General features: G+C 36.0%; 1 protein-coding gene across 1 annotated transcript in view; it reads left to right on the plus strand.

The window, feature by feature from the left end:
- xmas (RRM_XMAS2 and SAC3_GANP domain-containing protein xmas) overlaps window positions 1-22,153 on the plus strand; it is a 523,534-nt gene that overhangs the window by 282,999 nt on the left and 218,382 nt on the right. The window contains exon 16 of the mRNA XM_090401436.1: window positions 6,620-6,832. Coding sequence (XP_090257562.1) covers window positions 6,620-6,832 — 213 coding nt within the window. The remainder of the gene's footprint in view (window positions 1-6,619; window positions 6,833-22,153) is intronic.

Below are 22,153 nucleotides of genomic sequence, written 5' to 3' on the forward strand. Positions count from 1 at the left end.
TGATAATGTTGGAGTCTTGACAGGTAACAGATTGATTTGGAGGAAAATTGTAGATAGGAAGTTAGTAGTGATGTTAGTTTTTCATGTAGTACTATCATATCCTGTACACCCCTTGAGGGTACTGTCAGAAATTTGATGATGATGATAAATAATAGTTCAAGGAGATGAAAGAAAGACCTGCTTTTCAAGTTGGTATTATGTTTTCCTGCTGATATCCTGTAGCTCTTTTTGTTTGCTTGTTTGCTGGGTTTTGGAAAGTGGCTCACTGAATATAGATCATAAGCTTTTTTTTTTTTTTTGGAGAATAATTCCACCTTTAGATTGTTCATAGACTGAGTATTTTGTTGCATTTTTAGTTATATCAAAACACTGGTTTTCAAAAATAAATATTAAAACACAAGAAGTCTATTATATTAAATCCATTTTTGAACAATAAAAATTGCATTATTATAACTCTATCACTATTACTTATCATTAGTATTAAAATGACTATTTTATGCGATTATTATCATCATCAGACCTCCAGTGACTCATTGAGGCAGTCCACACATCACCCACACCAGCTTTCATACCTTCTCTTAAACTTCATTCATTCACACATGGAACAGGCAAACTGTTCCACTCAGTCACTGCTCTGTATGGAAAAATCTAGCTCTCATCCCTTTCTTCACTGACCACAAACTCAACTTCCATGGATGCTGTCTTTGCCCTCTCCACACTTTCTATACATCCTTTCAGTCTGCAGCCTACATACTCTCAATCTGTTGTCATAATCTATATTCTATAATCCATATCATCTTGGTAAGTCTTCTTTGCACCCTGTCCACAGTAGTTCAGATGAATACCAAGAACTTGTAGAGGCAAGATGACTTCTTTATCCTTATATGTCAGTGTTTGTTTCAGTATTGCAGTTATCCTCTGAGTTGTACTTGCAATTTTTGCTGTGTGATCTTTGAACTTGTATTTCCTATTCACCAACTCTAAGATTCTTAGCCCCATCCGTTTCCCCAAGCATAATCCCACTAGTATAATATGCTGTTGGAAATCTCATTTCCAAGGAATAACTGTATATCTTCTAATATAGAATTGACAGTGATCATCCTTTACATCATCAGCAAACAGTTGAGCATCTTCTGTCAGGCTCTTTCCAGTATCATTATTGTAAAGGTCAAACAACAGTAGACCAAGGCATGATCTTTAGAGTACATGACCCATCTACCACTTTCTGTTACTGGAGAGTCGACCACCCACCTATCCAAGCCAGTAGTTTATATTCCGATTCCATATTTTCCAGTTTATGCAATAGACTTTTTATGTAGTATTCTATCAAAGAGTATTCTATCCATTCCCTTTATCCAATTCAGCCAAAACATTATTGTAAAATATGAGCAGACTGCTCAGACGTGGCCTCCATTTAGCAAACACATGATGTTTTTTGCAAATTATAGCTTTTCTGTCAACCCATTTCTGCATGTTCTTACCAACTTCTCTAAAATCTTCCCACCTATACATCTGATAGGCCAGTAGTTAGATACATCAGTTTTTGCACCACCATTGTACAATGAGATCAAGAAAGATCCTATTCCTGTGGGATCTTTCTTGAGCTGAGACTCAAATTATACAAATACATCAAGGGGAAAACCAGTTTGGCTGAACACTCCTTTAGCATACAATATATGGTGATAACCCATCTGTCCCTATTGCTGAATTCTTATCCAGATTATGCAACAACTCTTGAACTTTCTTCTCATATGCCTTTCATTCCATCCAGTGTGGTGTTATGTGACTTACAGAAGGTTGATAGATTTAGCAAGGTGAGCACTCATTATTTGAAATATTGTATCTGCTTCTGATGCAAGGGCACTGTCTCCATTCAGTAAAGCTATACTTCTGCATTCATTCGTTCTTTTACATCATCATCATCATTATCAAATTCCTGCCATGTACCCTCAAGGGGTGTACAGGATATGATAGTACTACATGAAAAAAAATTACATCATTATTAATTTCCTATCTACAATTTTACTCCAAATCAGTCTGTTATTTGTCAAGACTCCAACATTATCAGATCTTATATTTCTATCGTCTAAAGCACTTTGTACCGTATCAATCCACCTATATCTTGGTCTACCTCTGGGTCGTTTTGCTGCCAACCTGGCAGAGAACACTTGTTTTGCTAATCTTTCCTCGCCCATTCTGTTTAAGTGACCATACCACCTGAGATTAGCTCTGCTAACGCATTCCTGGATGCTGACAATGTCAAGTTCTTTCCTAATATCCTCGTTTTTAATATGATATTGCCATTGATGCCATCTGTTCACGCCTATAATCTTTCTCAGGACTCTCATATCTGTGGTCTCTAGTCTTTGGTCAAGTGTTTTACTTCTGACCCAGCTCTCAGATCCATAAGTTAAAACTGGTTTGAACACTGTCTTGTATACAGCTAATTTAGTGTTCCAACTAATTTCTCTCTTATTCCATATGAATTTATTCAATTGACTTCCCACCATACCAGCTTTGCTGATTCTGTTGTCTATTTTTATATTTAATTTACCATCTTCAGTAAAAATCGTGCCTAAATAGCTGAAATGTTTTACTTGTTCCACAGGTTCTCCATTCACAACACAGTTGACATTTTCAATGATTCTGCCTATTTTCATTGTCTTTGTCTTTTTATTGCTGACCTTCATACCATATCTATTACAACAGCTATTCAATTTAGTCAGAGAATCTTGCAGACTTGTAGCAGATTTATTTAGAAGTATAACATCGTCTGCATAAAGCAAAGAGCTGACATTAACATCTCCAATTTTGATATCATGTTTAATACCACTTTCCTTCATAATGTGATCCATATAGATAATGAATAACAGAGGGGATAATGTACATCCTTGTCTCACACCAGATTTAACATTAAACCATCTTCCTGTACTTCCTTCAATTCTAACTGCTGACTTACAACTCAAATAAAGACTAAGTATTGCTTGATATAATGCCCCATTGACACCATATAACTGCAGCGTATTGAATAGCTTCTCTCTTGGCATCTTGTCATATGCCTTTTCCAAATCGACAAAACTTAAATACAGATCTTTGTTGTATTCCCATGCTTTCTCGACTATTTCTCATAAAGTGAAGATCTGATTCTGACAGCCTCTATTTGGCCTGAATCCAGCTTGTTCTTCACCAAGCTTTTCTTCCACAATTCTTCTCAACCGTTTCTCAAGTATACTGGCATAGATCTTGCCAGGAACACTCAGTAGGGAAATACCTCTGTAATTCTCACATGCAGTTTTATTTCCCTTTTTATATATGGGCACTATTAGAGCTCTACTCCAATCATCGGGAATTCGTCCCTCTGTCCAGGCTTTCTGAACTATGCAGTGCAGCCACTGTAATGCTCTTATACCACCATACTTCAGCATTTCTGGTCAAATATCATCTACTCCTGCTGCCTTTCCACATTTCCAGCCTTTGATGGCTTTTTCTACTTCAAGTATGGATATATATATTCCTGACTGCATGCCTGGTCAGTGTTTTTTACCACTGTGCTGTCATCACTGCTTGTTTCATTTAGCAGTTTTTCAAAGTAATTACTCCATACTTCAAGGATATCTTTTTCTCCCGTTTTCATGTCACCTTTATCATCTCTAATTCCTTTTACAGCACTCTTTCCTCCATTCTTAAGCTTCTTCAACAACCTCCAGAATATTTTGCCACCTTCTTGATATTTATTTTCTATATTCTTGCCAAAGTCCTCCCATGACTTTTGTTTAGCTAGTTTTGCACAGTGTTTAGCATTCTTGCATTTGTCTCTATATTCTCTAAGAGCACAAGCTGACTTATTTGACAGGAACTTTTGATATGCTTTCTTCTTTTCCTTCACTGATTTTTTTATCCTTACAGACAACCTCACCACATGCCTCTCTGGCAGAATCAATGTTTTCTTCAGAGTTTGCCACTGAATCTCCAAGGTTTGATTCCTGTTCTCAAACTCTTCCATTTTTTCTTCAATAATCTTTGTGTATTTTAGTCTACAGTTCACATCTGAGAGCTGCTCAACTTTTATTCGCTTTAAAAACTTTCTTACATGTTATTCTTTTCAATATGAAATTCAATTTTATCCTGCTCAAGACTAAATAGTGATCACTTCCAATTTCAAATCCTCTGTACACTCTGGTGTCCTGCACCAGGGAGAAAACATCACTATCAACAATAACATAGTCAATGAGACTTTTCTTATTCCTAGTCTCTTCTCTCCATGTGAATTTGTGCACATTTTTATGTTGTCACATGGTGTTAGTAATAACCAGTCCATGTCCTGAGCAGAAATCCAACAGGTATTTGCCATTATTATTAGCTTTGCTCTTTTCTCCAAATTTTCCCAAAATATTTTTGTATGTCTGACAATCACTTCCTACTCTGCTATTTAGATCCCCAACAAGGACCAACTTTTCCTTTTTCATTGTGTCAGTTGCTTTCTCTAAATCCTCAAAAAATTCCTCCACTTCTACCTTAGTAGAACCTTCTGTGGGACCACAGACACAAATAAGTCTCATTGTCAAATTCCCCATTCTCATATTTGCCCACATCACTCTACTTGACACTGCCTGCCATTCAAGAAGATTAGCCTTGTATTTAGTGCTGAATAATATGGCTATTCCTTCTTTTCCTTGATTATCATTGCCTGAATATAACATTTTGTATTTAGTGCTCAGAAAGATGTCACCAGTTTTTCTTTTTTGTTTCAGTCACCCCTATTATGTCGATCTGGTACTTATCTAATTCCTCAGCTAGCTCCATTTCTTTGCCATTCAGGCTTCTTATGTTGATAGTTCCGATCTTTAACTCTGGTGATGTTGAGTTGGGGTTTGTTTTCAGATTTGTTCCAGTAGCTGACTTTTCGCTGTTCGCACTGGTTCCCTGGCGAAAACAACGGGGGGCCTTGTTTAACCGGGTGACGCCCCAGCCGGCATGAAATTCTGTCACGTTGTACCATCATTTTTTATTTTGGTTTAACCAATAAGAATACAATTTGGTCGGCTAAATCCCAAATTGCCAGCCCATCCTCGTTCGTTCAGTATCCAAGTATATATCCAACAGGGTGCACCATGAGAAGGTGAGGATTGGACATTAGGTCAGAAGCCCTGGTCGGTTCTCCGCATTCCGTTAAAGGCTATGTGGTGGTCTCCTCTCAGTTATACAGCTTTGACCCTTAAGCACCCCTCGTTCTTTTACTTGGAGTATAATGATGAAATTCTTTTTGGTTGTGTTTACCTGTACAGCCAGTTTCTTTTCATACTCTGAGTTAGCTTTCATAAAATACTCATAACTTTTCTAGACTACTCTGTATCTATTTCATAACTTCTGTCATCCTTCTCATGGCATTCTTTCCACTAGTTTGATTATGGTTGTACATCCCTTTCATTTATATGCCTTATTGGTTTTTTGAACTCTAGGAGCACACTCAGATATTGCATCATTTATGTATCTTTTCAGAATTTTACATTCACTGTTGTTTCCTTCCCATTCAGTAACTGATAGCATGGATCCGAACATATTTTCTTTTGAGTTTGTAATAATTACCACCTCTGTAGTTTAGCATGTAACCTGTCCTTCCTGGAACATCCAGATACTTAGCTTCTTCGAAGGTAAGTGTGATATGATTGCTATCACTGGATGGCAGAAAAGCAGCCATATCCTTAACTAAAACCTTTTCTGATGGCATGATTAAATCTAACACTCTTTGTCCTTGAGTCTTTCTTTCACATGCTGCTTGAAAAGGTTTTCTCCATTGGGAGGCTATTCAATAAAAAGACAGTGTGGGAGACAGCTCAATAAATTCTCCTTCATTTTTATCATTAGTGTTTACTGCTGCCTGATCAGTGTTCAGATAATTCAATTCACCCATAATAATTACTGGTTTAGTATACCCATTGGTAATTTGGTAATACATTTCATCATCCACAGTAATTGAACTGTCAGGTCTGTAGCAACAGCCAACCATATATTTCATTCTGTTAGGTCCACTTCACACCAGATAGCCTCAAATGTATTGCTATATGGAACATTATTACTATTATTAATGTAAAATATAACAGAGATTAAACATTTTTGTTTTAAATAATTTTTCGTATTTACAATAGATTAATGGACAAGAAGGTGAGAAAAGAGGGGCATCTTTTATCTGGTAAACTGTGTAACGCTTGTTGCTTGGGGATGTGAGAGAGAGAAAGGAGGAAGAGACCAGAGATTGGAATGTGGTTTCTTCAGACACACAATCCAATGTGTGTCTGAATAAGTTTAAACCTTTTGTACATCAATCCCATCCACTTCCCTTTCTCTATCTCTCTCTTTCTAACACACACACACACACACACACACACACACACACACACACACACACACACACACACACACACACACACACACACACACACACACCTTTTATGTGGTACAGTTTACCAGATAAAAGGTGATTCATCCCCCCTTTTTTTCTCACCTTCTTGTCCATTCACCTATTGCAAATATGCTTAAAAAAACTAAATGCATATGTAAACTATTCTGCCTGAGTTGTTTCTTATTTTCTTTCTTATTATTATGTTTTCCTCCTTTACAGAATTGTCCACACTCAAGTAAAGCAACAAACGCTGGAAATAGTGAGCAGGTTTTACTTGCAAAAATTAATTAATACATTATTAAATGAGGAACTCACATTTGCTGCACATGAAATATATTCTGAAGAATTGAGAAGATCAAAGGAAATGATAGCTGCCATTGAAAAAATCAAGAAAAAGGTTGAAATGCAGCAGCTTCATGAGTTGTTCACACGGTATTTGATATTTTGCTATTCTATATTTTCAGTTTTTATCCATTGCTGCTTTTCTTATATATATATAAATAGATATAAGAATGTTATGTACTTAGTCAGAGTTCCAAAAATCCACTCACCACAGTCGAGTTACAAGAGACAAGTGGCGAGTGAATTTTAAGCCTTCTAAATGGATTCAGATTTTATTGCCTTATTTTCCTCACATAATTTACACTTTTTTTTTTTAGACATCTCATTCACTATCAGGTTATTTGATTATAGTGACCTCCAATGAATATGATAAAGAACTTTAGTTTTCAACCAGGAAATAGTATCTTATGTAATTAATTTAATAAGTTAATTCCTTCATAGACTCTTTGTCCCTGTCAAAAGTTAGTTTGCATGAGGATACTCTCAAAGATACACCTCGCTGTTGTTTCTAGAATGTGGAGTAATTCCAATCTTTGACAACAGGTGGCAGTATTTATCTCTCATCCTATGTTATAAACTTATGCATGCCCTGCTTCTGCAGATTAATTTTGAAATAAGTAGTCAAGTATTCTCAAACATTTTATTTTGCATAACTTGCAAGTCATCACCATTCTTATACAAATCAGAGATGCCATTGAACAAATAAAAAAATCATTTAAGAAAATTGATTTTCATTTATTTCACTGCAAATTGATATTCTTATTCTCCCAATACCCTATTTAACTGTTAAGTCAGTATGCTGTTGTAATGTAGTATTGGCACAAGCTTATTTTCATAATCCACAACATGAAGTAACTGGATCAAATTATATATTCAAACATACATGATGAAAAGGCATTTTCATAGTGTTATTTTAAAAAGCACAATTATCTTGCAAAAAAAGTCAGAGGCATGATCTCATTATTGACATTACATCATGAAATGTTAGTCTGGTTCCATTGCTAGTGTTGACCATTTTCTGTTTATGTTTACTTCATTATTTTTCTTTCTTATTTACTTATTTTACATTATTTTAGTTTACTTCATAAGGAATCCAGGGTCACCTGTATTCCTTGGAGATGAAGAGGTTGTGGAGAGGGTTCAGAGGAGAGTGACTAAGTTGGTGAGTGATGTAAAAAATGCTCCCTACATTGATAGATTGAGAGCTTGTGGATTGCAGAGATTGGATAGGCAGAGAAGAGTGGATATGATAGAAACGTTTAAATTACTCAAATGTTTTCATAAGATTGATGCAGGGGAAATGTTTCAGCTGTGTGATAGTGATGGAAGAACAAGAGGTCATCCCTGGAAATTAAGGAAAAGTGTGGTTAACAAGGGTGTGAGAACAAGGTTTTTTGCCTGGAGGGTGGTGAATGAGTGGAATGCATTGCCAGACTCAGTTGTGAGTTCTTCGTCTGTAAATGAATTCAAGAAGAGATATGATGGATATTGTTTTAATAGTTTGGGTCTCCCGTGATGAGTCTACTGACTCCATGGAGATACCCATAATAATAATAATATTTGTCTTTCCTCTTGAATTGTTTATATAAATTCAGCCTCATTATGAACAGTAGATGAAAGGAAATACAAACTGCATTTTTTAGCTTTGTGAAATGGGTCAAAACTGAAGACAGAGGTAAAGAACCCAAAAGTATTAAAATGCTGGAGAAAATAGTTCTCTTATGTCATCAGTTACAATCAGTTTAGATCTGCTTTCCAAGAGAAAATGGCTCAAAAAATTCAAGTAGGAGTGTGCTACGAAGATGAAGTAGCATTCTCTACTTTATAAAACAATATATATATATCCGAGGGTGCTGACAGAAACTTTAGATTTTTAGGTCCTTTTAAAGTGGAGATGTGTTGTTTAGGTTTCATGAGATGTTCTATTTTTACACACACACACACACACACACACAAAAACTGACCGGAAATCACTCAAGGTAAAACCTCTAACTGCTTTTCACAGAATTATGGATTCTAAAATACTTGAACACGGCAATTTGGGATTTATCCGACCAAATTGTATTCTTATTGGTTAAACCAAAATAAAAAATGATGGTACAACATGACAAAATTTCATGCCGGCTGGGGCGTCGCCCGGTTAATCAAGGCCCCCGTTGTTTTCGTCAAGGAACCAGGACAAACAGTGAAAAGTCAGCTACTGGAACAAATCTGAAAACACATCCCAACTCAACATCACCAGAGTTAAAGATGGTACTCTCAACATAAGAAGCCTGAATGACAAAGAAATGGAGCTAGCTGAGGAATTAGATAAGTACCAGATCGACATAATAGGGGTGACTGAAACAAAAAAGAAAAACTGGTGACATCTTTCTGAGCACTAAATACAAAATGTTATATTCAGGCAATGATAATCAAGGAAAAGAAGGAATAGCCATATTATTCAGCACTAAATACAAGGCTAATCTTCTTGAATGGCAGGCAGTGTCAAGTAGAGTGATGTGGGCAAATATGAGAATGGGGAATTTGACAATGAGACTTATTTGTGTCTGTGGTCCCACAGAAGGTTCTACTAAGGTAGAAGTGGAGGAATTTTTTGAGGATTTAGAGAAAGCAACTGACACAATGAAAAAGGAAAAGTTGGTCCTTGTTGGGGATCTAAATAGCAGAGTAGGAAGTGATTGTCAGACATACAAAAATATTTTGGGAAAATTTGGAGAAAAGAGCAAAGCTAATAATAATGGCAAATACCTGTTGGATTTCTGCTCAGGACATGGACTGGTTATTACTAACACCATGTTCCAACATAAAAATGGGCACAAATTCACATGGAGAGAAGAGACTAGGAATAAGAAAAGTCTCATTGACTATGTTATTGTTGATAGTGATGTTTTCTCCCTGGTGCAGGACACCAGAGTGTACAGAGGATTTGAAATTGGAAGTGATCACTATTTAGTCTTGAGCAGGATAAAATTGAATTTCATATTGAAAAGAATAACATGTAAGAAAGTTTTAAAGCGAATAAAAGTTGAGCAGCTCTCAGATGTGAACTGTAGACTAAAATACACAAAGATTATGAAGAAAAAATGAAAGAGTTTGAGAACAGGAATCAAACCGTGGAGATTCAGTGGCAAGCCATGAAGAAAGCCCTGATTGATTCAGCTAGAGAGGCATGTGGTGAAGTTGTGTACAGGAATAGAAAAATTTGAACTCCATGGTGGACACAGGAAGTTAAAGAGGCAGTGAAGGAAAAGAAGAAAGTATATCAAAAGTTTCTGGCAAATAAGGTAGCTTGTGCTCTTAGAGAGAATACAGAGACAAATGCAAGAATGCTAAACACTGTGTAGAACTAGCTAAACAAAAGTCATGGGAGGACTTTGGCAAGAATATAGAAAATAAATGTCAAGAAGGTGGCAAAATAGTCTAGTCCTATAAATAATAGGACTCTAGCGTTGATGTATATTTTTTTTTTTTTTTTTTTTTTTCACCAGAGGTCAGGCCAACAATTGTGGTAGCGGTTAGTTAGTGTCTTTAACGAACCAGTATATGATTGCAGTATAGCTTGTTTCTTGTGTATATTTGTACGCTCCAGAAGATGACCTTGACATAAAGGTCGAAACGTCGAATTGTAAAATTTTAGTAATATTAAACTAAAGTTTTTATTCAAACACGGTAGTTGTCTCCATAATTTCCAAAAATGCATTCAGATCACCGTGCAAGCCTAAAAGAAAGGATTGAAAATATCAACTGTGTTGTGAATGGAGAACCTGTGGAACAAGTAAAACATTTCAGCTACTTAGGCACGATTTTTAGTGAAGATGGTAAATTAAATATGGAAATAGACAACATAATCAACAAAGCTGGTATGGTAGGAACTCAACTGAATAAATTCATATGGAATAAGAGAGAAATTAGTCGGAACACTAAATTAGCTGTATACAAGACAGTGTTCAAACCAGTTTTAACTTATGGATCTGAGAGCTGGGTCAGAAGTAAAACACTTGACCAAAGACTAGAGACCGCAGATAGTTGTGAGGAAGATTAGAGGCGAGAACAGGTGGCATCAATGGCAATATCATATTAAAAACGAGGATATTAGAAATGAACTTGACATTGTCAGCATCCAGGAATGCGTTAGCAGAGCTAATTTCAGGTGGTATGGTCACCTAAACAGAATGGGTGAAGAAAGATTAGCAAAACAAGTGTTCTCTGCCAGGTTGGCAGGAAAATGACCCAGAGGAAGATCAAGATATAGGTGGATTGATACGGTACAAAGTGCCTTAGATGATAGAAATATAAGATCTGATAATGTTGGTGTCTTGAAATGTAACAGACTGATTTGAAGGAAAATTGTAGATAGGAAGTTAGTAATGATGTAATTTTTTTCATATAGTACTATCATATCCTGTATACCCCTTGAGGGTACATGGCAGGAATTTGATGATGATGATGATGAAATACTTGAACACCTCTGAAGTGCCTTTTTAATACAGCCTATTATAATGTTAAATTTAATAAATCATTTACTCACTTCAAAAACTTCATAGGCTAAGTAGTAGATCAGTATTAAAATGATATGAGATATAAAGAATTTGGGTCAGTTATTCCTGATGTCGTTAAACAAAATTTAAGGAAATCGGACTCCATTAGTGAGTCTTCTTTGAGATACTTCAACAGATATTTCAAATGAGGAGAAACTCATCCATTATATGAGATGCATACATGAAAATTAGAAAAGCATTTGTTTATATAATTTCTCTCCAAAAGTCAGCTGCAGTGAACTTTGATAGATGAGTGAGTGAAATGAAAAAACTTTTCTGTCAGAAGACTGATAATTAGTTAACTGGTTTTGAAATAGTAACATGTAACAAGCTGGAAGAAACATTGGACTAGTGACAAAATAAAAAGAAACATGCACAGATCTTACAAATGATTGTTGCACATAATTTAAAGTTGGCTGTTTTGACTTCTATTAAAGTTGTTACCTTTGTTCTGAAATGAAACAGAAGTGTACACACACACACACCATCATCAGCCATTTTCTGTCACTGCCAGATTAAGGCATCCCCCAAAGCCTTCCATTCATATATATACACACATGCAAGTGCACTTTTCACCACATTCCTATTAGAGATGAGTAAAAAATTTTTGTGACCAGTAGATTTATTTGAGTGGTATTTATAGAACCTTGTGTATAATTATATGGATGTTTTATCAAATATTCAGCTTAATTTGAAAATAGTTTTCCTTTCATGTAAGGCCATTCCTAATATATATATATATACGTGGGCTGTTCAATAAGTAAGAAGACTAATTTTACTGTACGCGTGGATAGGCTTATGTGTTCGTCAGACATGTTATGATAGGTTTCACGGTATAAAAGAACACAGATGGTTAAGCAAATAACTATTTATTAACTTAAAAGCTAATATTTCACTGGTCTTATATCCAGCATCTTCAGAGCACACAACACAAAGTTTGTTACAAAGGCAAGACAACCACAATCCGGTGTAACAGTGGGGACAGTATAAGTGATTGCAGCGTGCAACACAAGACTAAAGTCCTAATATGGCGCCATCTAGGTTAAAAACTAGGTATGGGTTCACCTCTTTCTCCCCCCTTAGCCAACTTCTACATAGAACATCTGGAAAAATTAGCTATCAGCACAGCCACTCTCAAACCTAGCCTGTGGCTACGCTATGTTGACGATGTGTTTGCCATTTGGCCACATGGCCCAGACACATTGAATACATTTTTAGCGCACCTAAATAGCCAGCATCCTAAAATCCACTTTACAATGGAACTAGAAGCCAATGACTGCCTGCCTTTCTTGGACACACTGATCACACGTCTCCCAGAAGGTACCTTATCATTTTCTGTTTACAGAAAACCCACACATACAGGGAGATACTTACACAAACAATCACACCATCACCCTTCTCAACAATATGGTATCTTAAAAACACTAACCCATAGAGCTAGAGCAATCTGTTCCAATGACAGTGCTCTCACTGCTGAACTTTCTCACCTACGTCAAACCTTCTTAAACAATGGTTATAATCCCCGTAAAATAGATAACATACTAAATGCTACCCATAAATCCCCTCTATCTACCACAGAAGACAAAACAATCACCATCCCATACATTAAAGGCACATCTGAAAAGATATCTAGGGTGCTTAACAAACACCAATTATGCACAGTATTTAAACCTTATAAAAAATTAGCAACTCTCATCCGTTCACCCAAGGACAAATGCACTCCTTTATCACATCCTGGTGTCTATGAAGTGCCCTGTTCTTGCCATCAAGCCTACTACGGACAGACAGGAAGAAATGTGGACATCCGCCTCAGTGAACACAAAAAATATATCCGACACTTTCGCTATGGTAAGTCGGGTCTGGCAGACCATGCTCTGGATACACCTGCACACAGGATCAATTGGAAAGAAACAAAAGTAATGCACAGAAGCTTCTACAAGTCAGAGAGGTTATTCCTGGAATCAACAGAAGCTTGAAACATACCCCAAACCTTAACAAGTATGGCTGTATAAATCTACCAAAGATTTGGGAGACAGTCATCCTAAGACCAAATTAATATTTATCACTTTTATATCATTTGGACTACTATTTCAAAACTTGAAGTTTTTTTGTTTTTTTTAACCTAGATGGCACCATATTAGGACTTTAGTCTTGTGTTGCACGCTGCAATCACTTATACTGTCCCCACTGTTACACCGGATTGTGGTTGTCTTGCCTTTGTAACAAACTTTGTGTTGTGTGCTCTGAAGATGCTGGATATAAGACCAGCGAAATATTAGCTTTTAAGTTAATAAATAGTTATTTGCTTAACCATCTGTGTTCTTTTATACCGTGAAACCTATCATAACAGAATTTTACTGTGGCGAAACCACTCATCACAATATTAATTTCTGTGGAATAAAGAAATGTTGCTGTATGTATTAATGAAAGAGGTTGATAGATGGCATATACGGGCTGATATGCCAGAGTGTCACATGACTAAACGCAAGTGCTTATCGGCGCACCTACGAGGTGCGACCAGTCTTCGAAATGGAAGTGTCCTTGGAACAGCATTATGCAATTAAATTTTGTGTGCGTTTGCAAAAATCGCCATCGGACACTTTTAACATGATACGCGAAGCTTTCCACGATGAAGCAATGTCGAGGGCAAGTGTTTTTCGCTGGCATAAAACGTTAAAGGAAGGAAGGCAAAATGTGGAAGATCTTGAACGTGAGGGACGACCTTCAACATCCATCACAGAGACAATGATCAACACAGCAGCGTTTATCATCAAGCACGTCAAAAGGAAGTGTCTATTGCTGAAGAATGGCTTCTTATTGCACCACGATAATGCAAGGCCACATATTGCTGGTTGTGTAGTGGACTTTTTGCAGAACAACAACACAGATATCCTACCACACCCTCCATACAGTCTTGATCTTGCACTGTGCGATTTCTGGCTGTTTCCTCAGCTCAAGAAACCGCTAAGAGGCCGCCATTTCAAAAGCAACAAAGCATGTGTAAAAGCTGCTGAGGCGGTTTTGAAAGAACTCTCAAAAAACGGACTCTCACATGTGTTTAAGAAGTGGATGCAACATTGGGACAAATGCATCGCGTCTCACAGTAGTTACTTCGAAAAAGACCATGTAAATGATGACGATTAAAGGTAATCTGTTTTCTGTATAAATATAGTCTTATTACTTATTGAACAGCCTACATATATATATATATATTAACATTAAGAAAAGGTTTTTATGAGTAGGAGTGGAATATATAACACAGGTCACACACACATCCACAAAAATAAATAAATAAGATAAAAATCAGAGGGAGCATGCATTGGAATAACTTATATGCCAAAATTTTCTGTTTGTGCTGATATTTCATAACTGGTATCCATTTCTTGGTTGTATAGAGATTTTGCACAAACAAGAAAAATATGTAACATGTAATACAGAAATTTCCTGCAACTTCTTTCATTTTGCTCCTGAATAAAATCATAATAGAAATAGCAAAGTTTATTAGGAGATGGAGCTACCCAGCTCTCCACCCAAGTGCAAAATTACATCTGATATGAAATTTTAATTATATTAAAGGATAGTTTAAAAACACCTATTTTATTTGTTTTATATAATTTTCAAAGGTAGAGGATGACAAGATATTTTGGAGCAAAACTTTATGAGACAAAACATATAATAGTATGCTGAGAATGATGGTTAGATTTTATGTATTTTAAATTCACAAAATTGAATCTCATTCTTAAAATCCCTCTCTTATTGTACATTTCGGCTTATCAAGTTTAGCTTCAAATATCTTGTCATCCCTACCATCTAAATTACATAACCACATCTTTGTAACTATTCTTTAATATAATTAAAATTTTATATTAGATGTAATTTAGCTTTGGTTTGTAGAGCTGGGTAATTCCATTACTCAATAAGCTTTGCTACTTTTATCATATAACAGGTATTTCTTTATATTATCCTCACTGAGTATTGTTTTATAGAATAATAATTAGCTCTAAACAGAAGAAAATTAAAGAATTTATATGTACACTGCTTGGAAAGAAATCAACATGCACCAGTTGTAGGATCTCCTTTCACTGCAATGACTGCAGCATTCCTACAGAGCATACTTTCCACAAGCATATCATAGCGATCAATGCAAATTTTGCATGATTCTTCATATAGGCATGTAATGATATCTTGGACTGCTGTGGGGTGATATCCCTTGATCTCACCAACACTCCAGTTCATCCCACAGATGGTCAATAGGGTTGAGATCAGACTGTGGACGCCAGTCAAGTCTGGCCTCCACAGAAGCAGCCTTATGACATGGTGCATTGCCTTGCTGAAAGAGACAATTGTCAGTTCCATCAAAATGCCACAAAGTAGGAGCCATTGCATTGTCCAGAATATTTAGATACTGCTTGGGGTTGAATGTTTGTCACAAACAGAGGTCTGAGGCCAAATCAGGAAAAAGGAGGACCATACCATCACACTGCCAACTCGAATTTCATAGTTTGGGTTATGTAATCTGGTAAGAGGCATTCAATGGGCATCTACTTGGTAGAGGGTGTAACGTGATTCATCGCTCTATATCGCAGCTTTCCAAGCTTCCATGTCCCACTGTACACAGTTGGAGGAACATGAAACACAAGATTTCAGAGGAACAGTGATTTTTTTCTATATACAGACAGTGACACAAATAAGATATCAAGGCCACTACAGTAGCATAGCATAAAAGTGGCTTTCTACCCCTTCAACAAAATCTATAATCTCTTAAAAAACTCTAAAACCTCCTCATCCACTACTTAAAAAAACCTTGGTTTGTACAAGAGCAACTCTTAACTATGGGTTGTTCTACATTGGACAGACGTAGGTTGGAAGATATGCACAAGCGTGAACATTTCAAGGATCTAGAGAAAAAAAAAATACAAATCAGTACTGGCAGCACATAAAACCAGAACTAAGTATCAAGTGCTATGGCAACAAACTGAAATGCTTCACAGATTACACATTCTTCTTGATAAAATGCCCTCAACAATACAAGAAACAAGGATGATTTTACATCAAGTCTGATCTTCTCTTATTAAACACTATACAGATATGATTGCCAGCAGTTCTTAGAAAACCATGAACTAGTAAACACCTTTGCAGCAATTGTATGCCTTCCATTGTTGTCCTGTTTTGAAATATTTCATGGTGAACTTTATCTGTATGTAGTATCTGATTTTTGTTTTAATTTTCTAGTTTATTCACTTATTTCTCCTAATGATATGAAACCTGATTTCATGAAATTAGTTGAGTAATTAATAAACTATTTCAAATTACATCTGTTTTATGTGGTAAGAATACCAACAACATAATCATATCAAGACTTGAGGAAAATTTTAGTACCTAAACATTTTCCATTAACATTAAGCACTAAACATTAAAACATTTTTCATTCCTTGTTTAACACAATGCTTTGTCAACCTCATTTTATATGAAGAAGGAGTGGTAAAAGAAATGCATTTGAATTTACTAAACTTTTACTGGTGCCAGTATTCATGTGAAAATGGAATTTGCTTCCATAGTGCTAGACCACCAGAAGAAAGACTTCTAAGTTCACTTCTAGTTACTGATAAGAGATCATTTTCTTGGTCTTTTGGTGTGTCTTGAGTTATTTGATCTTTGGCACAAGCAAGGTTTTTCCTCCCTGAAACTCATGTTTTAACCCTAATAACTCAAGAAAATCAACCATAGAACTTGCACTATTTCAGTCAATAGTATACAGTGTAAGAGACCATGAAGTGGCAGCAGTTGTCTGCCATTTTTTTCTCTCTCTCTCTCCACGTATTTATAAAATCATTGATGGTCTTGAGCCACCTATGGACATTAAAAATGACTAGAGATAATACATTCCTGCCTTACTCCTCTATTTATTTTTATCTGTTCTAGATGCATCATTGATTTTTACTGTTATGTTATTATTATTATAATATATATATATATATATATATATAATCTTTTTTGACTGACTGAAACCGAGAAAATAGATAAGTTAATTTAATGGAGCACACATGTTTCTTCAAAAATGACTTCTTCAGGTGTGGTAACACTTAAAGCAAATTAAAAAAAAAAAAACATAAAAACACTGTGCCATTATAATAACAGACTTGTAAAAATGAAGTTAAATTTTAATTGTCGTTATAGTCTGTTCTGTAGTTCTTTTGTTGTGCAAATGTGAACATATGAGTTCATGTGTACGCCAGTAACTAATGGCAGAACTATGCGAGTCAGGTAGACTATAACTGAGGTTGCTGTTGATGTGAGACTGGTCTAGGACAATTTCTTTGGATTCAACTATGTGCCGTTCCACTCCATCGTGACAAATATAAATTTGATATTGCGTTCCAATCTACTCCGTGTTGGCGGCCTTCATTGTTTGTGTTCACTGAAAATAAGACGTGACTTGAGAGTGCGCTTGCTCTGATTCTATTGTATGAAATGTCTCTCTGATGTTCCTCTAGCCGTAGGAGGATTGACTTCTCAGTCTGGCCATAATCGCATATTATTTTATATATGTGATTATGGGAGCTGAAGATGGTTATGACTTGTTTTGGGTGGCTTAGAACTGACCTTAGTTTTGGAAGAGCTGAAAAACACGCTTTTATATTAAATTTTTTTTGAAATCCTTCCTAGTTTCCGGGAGATTGAGCTGATGTACAGTAAAGAAATATAATCCTTGGGGTTGTTAGGGTTCTCTGTGTTGTTTCGAGGGCGCTGGTATAGTTGTCTCTTAATGATTTTGGAAGAGTATCCATTTGAGAAAGTTCTTTCTAGATATTTTAGTTCTTCATCGGACAATACTGAGCGAGCACGGTGAGCCAATGTGGAAATGATACCTAACTTTTGTGCGGGATAGTGATGTGAGGATGCATGTATCTATCTGTGTGTGTTGATTTCTTGAAGATTGAGATCCTTAAAGAATCAGACATCTTAGTAAGCTTCATGTCTAGAAATGAAAGGGAACCGTTTTCTTCAATCTCGACAGTAAATTTTATGGCTTGGTGGAAGTTGTTTAAATGATTTAGGAAGATGTGAAGATTCTCTACACCATGCTCCCAAATAAGGAATATATTGTCCACAATGTTCGAACGATGAGATGGTGCATTGATTCTCACATGCTCCCAAATAAGGAATATATTGTCCACAATGTTCGAACGATGAGATGGTGCATTATCGTGCAAAAGTGACCGGCTGCCTGCATCCTGATATTCATGCTACATGTGACGAATTCTTGCTATCAATCACTTCAAAACTTCGAGATAAAACTCACCATTGACTGTTTTGACAGGCAGAACGAATTCTTTGTGTATAATGCCCTTGGAATCGTAGAAACAAATCAGCATTGTCTTTACTTTTGACTTCTCCAAGTGACTTTTTTTCGTATGCCTTCTGGTGGTCTGCACTCAGCACTCTGGCACTTTGTTTCGGGCTCATACTCAAAACCAGTAGCATCACCAGTAACGATTGTTTCAAGGAAGTTGAGTCCTTACGAGGTTTTAACGAGGTCCTTGCAGTGTTCAATTCGATACATTTTTTGGTTGTCGGTCAACTTATGGGGAACAAATCGCGAATTCAGTTTACAAAAGCCCAAACTGTAGGTAAAAATGTTGTGCACAGTTGATTTTGGAATCCCCAATTCATCTTCATTCAATCTCATGGATGATTTCGAGTTTTCTTTGATGAAAACACACTTTTTTGGATGTTAACTTCACTCGGTCCAGTTTTTTGACTGCCAGGCTTTTCGTCGTCCTCAAGCATCTCACAACCAGTTTGAAATTGCTTAAACCACTCGTAAACTTGAGTACGGGATAAACATTCATCACCGCATGCTTTTTGAAACATTTGATGCTTTTTGGTAAAACTTTTATCAAGTTTAACACAAAAGTCAATCACAGCTCTCTGTTTGAAACTCATTTTCCGACTGTTCGTCAAAACACACTGTCACTCTTGGCACTATAACTCAGCTTCTAATGAAACAAATGTCATAACAGTTGACACAACATTAATGAAGGTTGCCGCTTTCGACAACAAAAATATACTACAGGTGGTACCACTGGTTTCTTCTATTTTCAAAAAGTTCGGTTTCTTTTTGGACAGAGGATGTATTTAAATCGTCCTGCAAACTCTCAACATCAGCTTGATTTTTTATTGTGCTACCCCACTTTGCATCATCAGCAAACAACTGAATATCTCCCTTCAAGCCATGTTCTATATCATTTATGTACAAATTAAACAATAACAGCCCAAGCACAGAGCCCTGAAGCACACCACTGGTCACCTGCCTCATCCTGGACTCTGCTCCTCCATACACCATCTTCTGGTATCTCTCCCTGAGCCATTCTCCAATCCATATCACTAGTTTAGTATCCATCTCATCTGCTCTAATTTGCACAACAGTATTCCGTGGGGTATCCTGTCAAAAGCCTTAACAAAATCCAGTAGTATCACCGTGTAGCCATTTCCCTTGTCCAACTCATATGCCATTCTATTATAAAAAGTTAATAGATTGCTAAGGCAGGATCGACCTTTAACAAAACCATGTTGGCCCTATAGAGTATCATATTCTGATCCACCCATTCTTGAATTCTGTCTTTAACCAACTTTTCCAATACTTTTACCACCACACCTGAGATGGTGATTGGTCTGTAATTAACTACCACAGTCTTAGAGCCACCCTTATGCAAAGGAACCACTTTGCCTAACTTCCACTCCCTGGGGACCCTACCAGAGTTCAAACTTAAGTTAAATATCCAAGTAAAAGGGTTGACAATTCCTTTGTACATTCACGCAACACCCGAGCTGATATTCCATCTAAACCTACAGCAGTGTTTGCATTTAAATTTTGCAATATATTAAATACCTCTGATTTCTTAGCTTCAATTTTCACATTAGTTGTTGCTACAGGTACAGAGATATCCTCACTTGCGTGATAGACTTTTGAAAAGTGACCACTCAGTAACTCGACTATTACATCTGATTTTGTCACCTCAATACCATCAGCACCCACTAAGGTTATCCTTCCTCCTTTTACTTGACACATAGCAGAAGAACTCTTTGAGATTACCCTTGATCTCCTTGGCTAGGGTCTTCTCATAATCTGATTTAGTTTTTCTTACTATGCCGGTAACCTTCCTAGCTTGAGCCTTGTACTGCTCATGAGTGTATTGATCGCCTTTCTCCTTGTAAATTCTCCATAACATTTTATTTTTATTTTTTGCAGATCAACCCTGATACTACTACTACTCATCCATCTAATATCTGCTTTGTTTGTCTTCCTGACCAGGGGAATACATTCTGATATTTCCTTCCTCAGAAGCTCATATGCGTTGTTTTTATCTTAGTTCATGTACCTCAGGATTTTATATGTTGACAATTGTGTTCTGTTTAACTCTGTTTCTAGTTCTTTTTTTTTTATAGGTATTCCAATTTATCTCTATGTAAGGTAATAATTTTGAGTTTAGCTTTAACATTCTAATAATTTGGTTTATTTTTAAATGGTATGAGAAGACAATCATATTCTGTAAGCTTCATTTTCTCATTATTTTTTCTATGCATTCTTTCCATTTCTGATACTGCTTTTTTTTTTTTATTATGCTGCATGTATTCTTCCATTCTATTCTGGTATCTTTAGCATTTACTTCTACCTCTAGTAAATTTTCTTTTACTTTCCTTTGGGATACAGTTTTCTATTATTTTCATCCTATATTGATTTTATTTTCAAATACACTTTCTACTGGTTTTTTTATTTGTCTTCATTTTCACATTTCCACTATTTTGGAGGTATTGATATATTTTCAGTAACTATATAATGATCTGTATCTGAACATAAACTTCTGTAAACTCTGACATCTGTAATTGTTTGTATTTTTTGTCATAATGTTTCCTATTATGTTTATAAATGGAAGTTGCCAAGAATACTTGGTTTCATCTTTTATCCAAGTGTAAGCAAACAAAGTTTGCACATGAAATAATTTCATGACTAGACTACTTGTATATAGAAACTAATGGCTTCACGACAATTGCCTTAGTATCCCATAATGCAAATGCACATATCCTTACAGACATATATTATGCTATGCATTATGGGAAGAGCCACTATCCAGACCACTTTTGACCTTTGTTGAAGTCTCATCAGTGGGAGCCTAGACCCAGAAGAGGTACCAAGGTTGAAGTAATGCATAAATCATATATTTCCCATATACAAGTAATCAGAAAGTGTCACACCTTATTACTAAAATACCCTGGATTAGAGATAGATGTTGAAAGTTGTTTGACCTGGTTATACTGTAAATTAAAGATGCCAAGAAATTATATTCTTCATTTCATCCTTTTGTCTTCTGCATTACTTTTACCTTGGTATCTCTTCTGGATCTGGCTACCCTGATTAGACCTCAATAAAGGACAAAACTGGTCTGGCCTTTCTCATAATGCAGTGTATAATACTTGTTCATAAGGATGTGTGCATTGCATTATGAGATACTAAGGGCAGTTGATGTGAATTCACTAGCTTCTATATACAAGTAGCCCAGTCGTGAAGATACTTTACACATAACTTTGATTGTCTACACTTGGATAAAGGATGAAACCAAGAATATAATTTCTTTCCATCTTTAATTTATAGTATAACCAAGTGAAAAAACTTTCACCATCTATTATGTTTAAAAAGTTATAGATTTAAGGAATTTTCCATTTTTAAATTATTTGATATGGTTCGTATTATTTCTGATACAGTCTTTTATTTGTTTGTTACCTACTCTTGCATTTAGATCACCTGATATGCATATATATAGTACTTTTTGTTTGTATTTTTAATTATTTGTTGAAGTTTGTAAAATTC

The sequence above is a fragment of the Typopeltis vanoorti genome, chromosome 12 (genome assembly GCF_054136105.1).
Source record: "Typopeltis vanoorti isolate ZY-2024b chromosome 12, IOZ_Tvanoo_1.0, whole genome shotgun sequence".
Classification (NCBI taxonomy): Eukaryota; Metazoa; Arthropoda; class Arachnida; order Uropygi; family Thelyphonidae; genus Typopeltis; species Typopeltis vanoorti.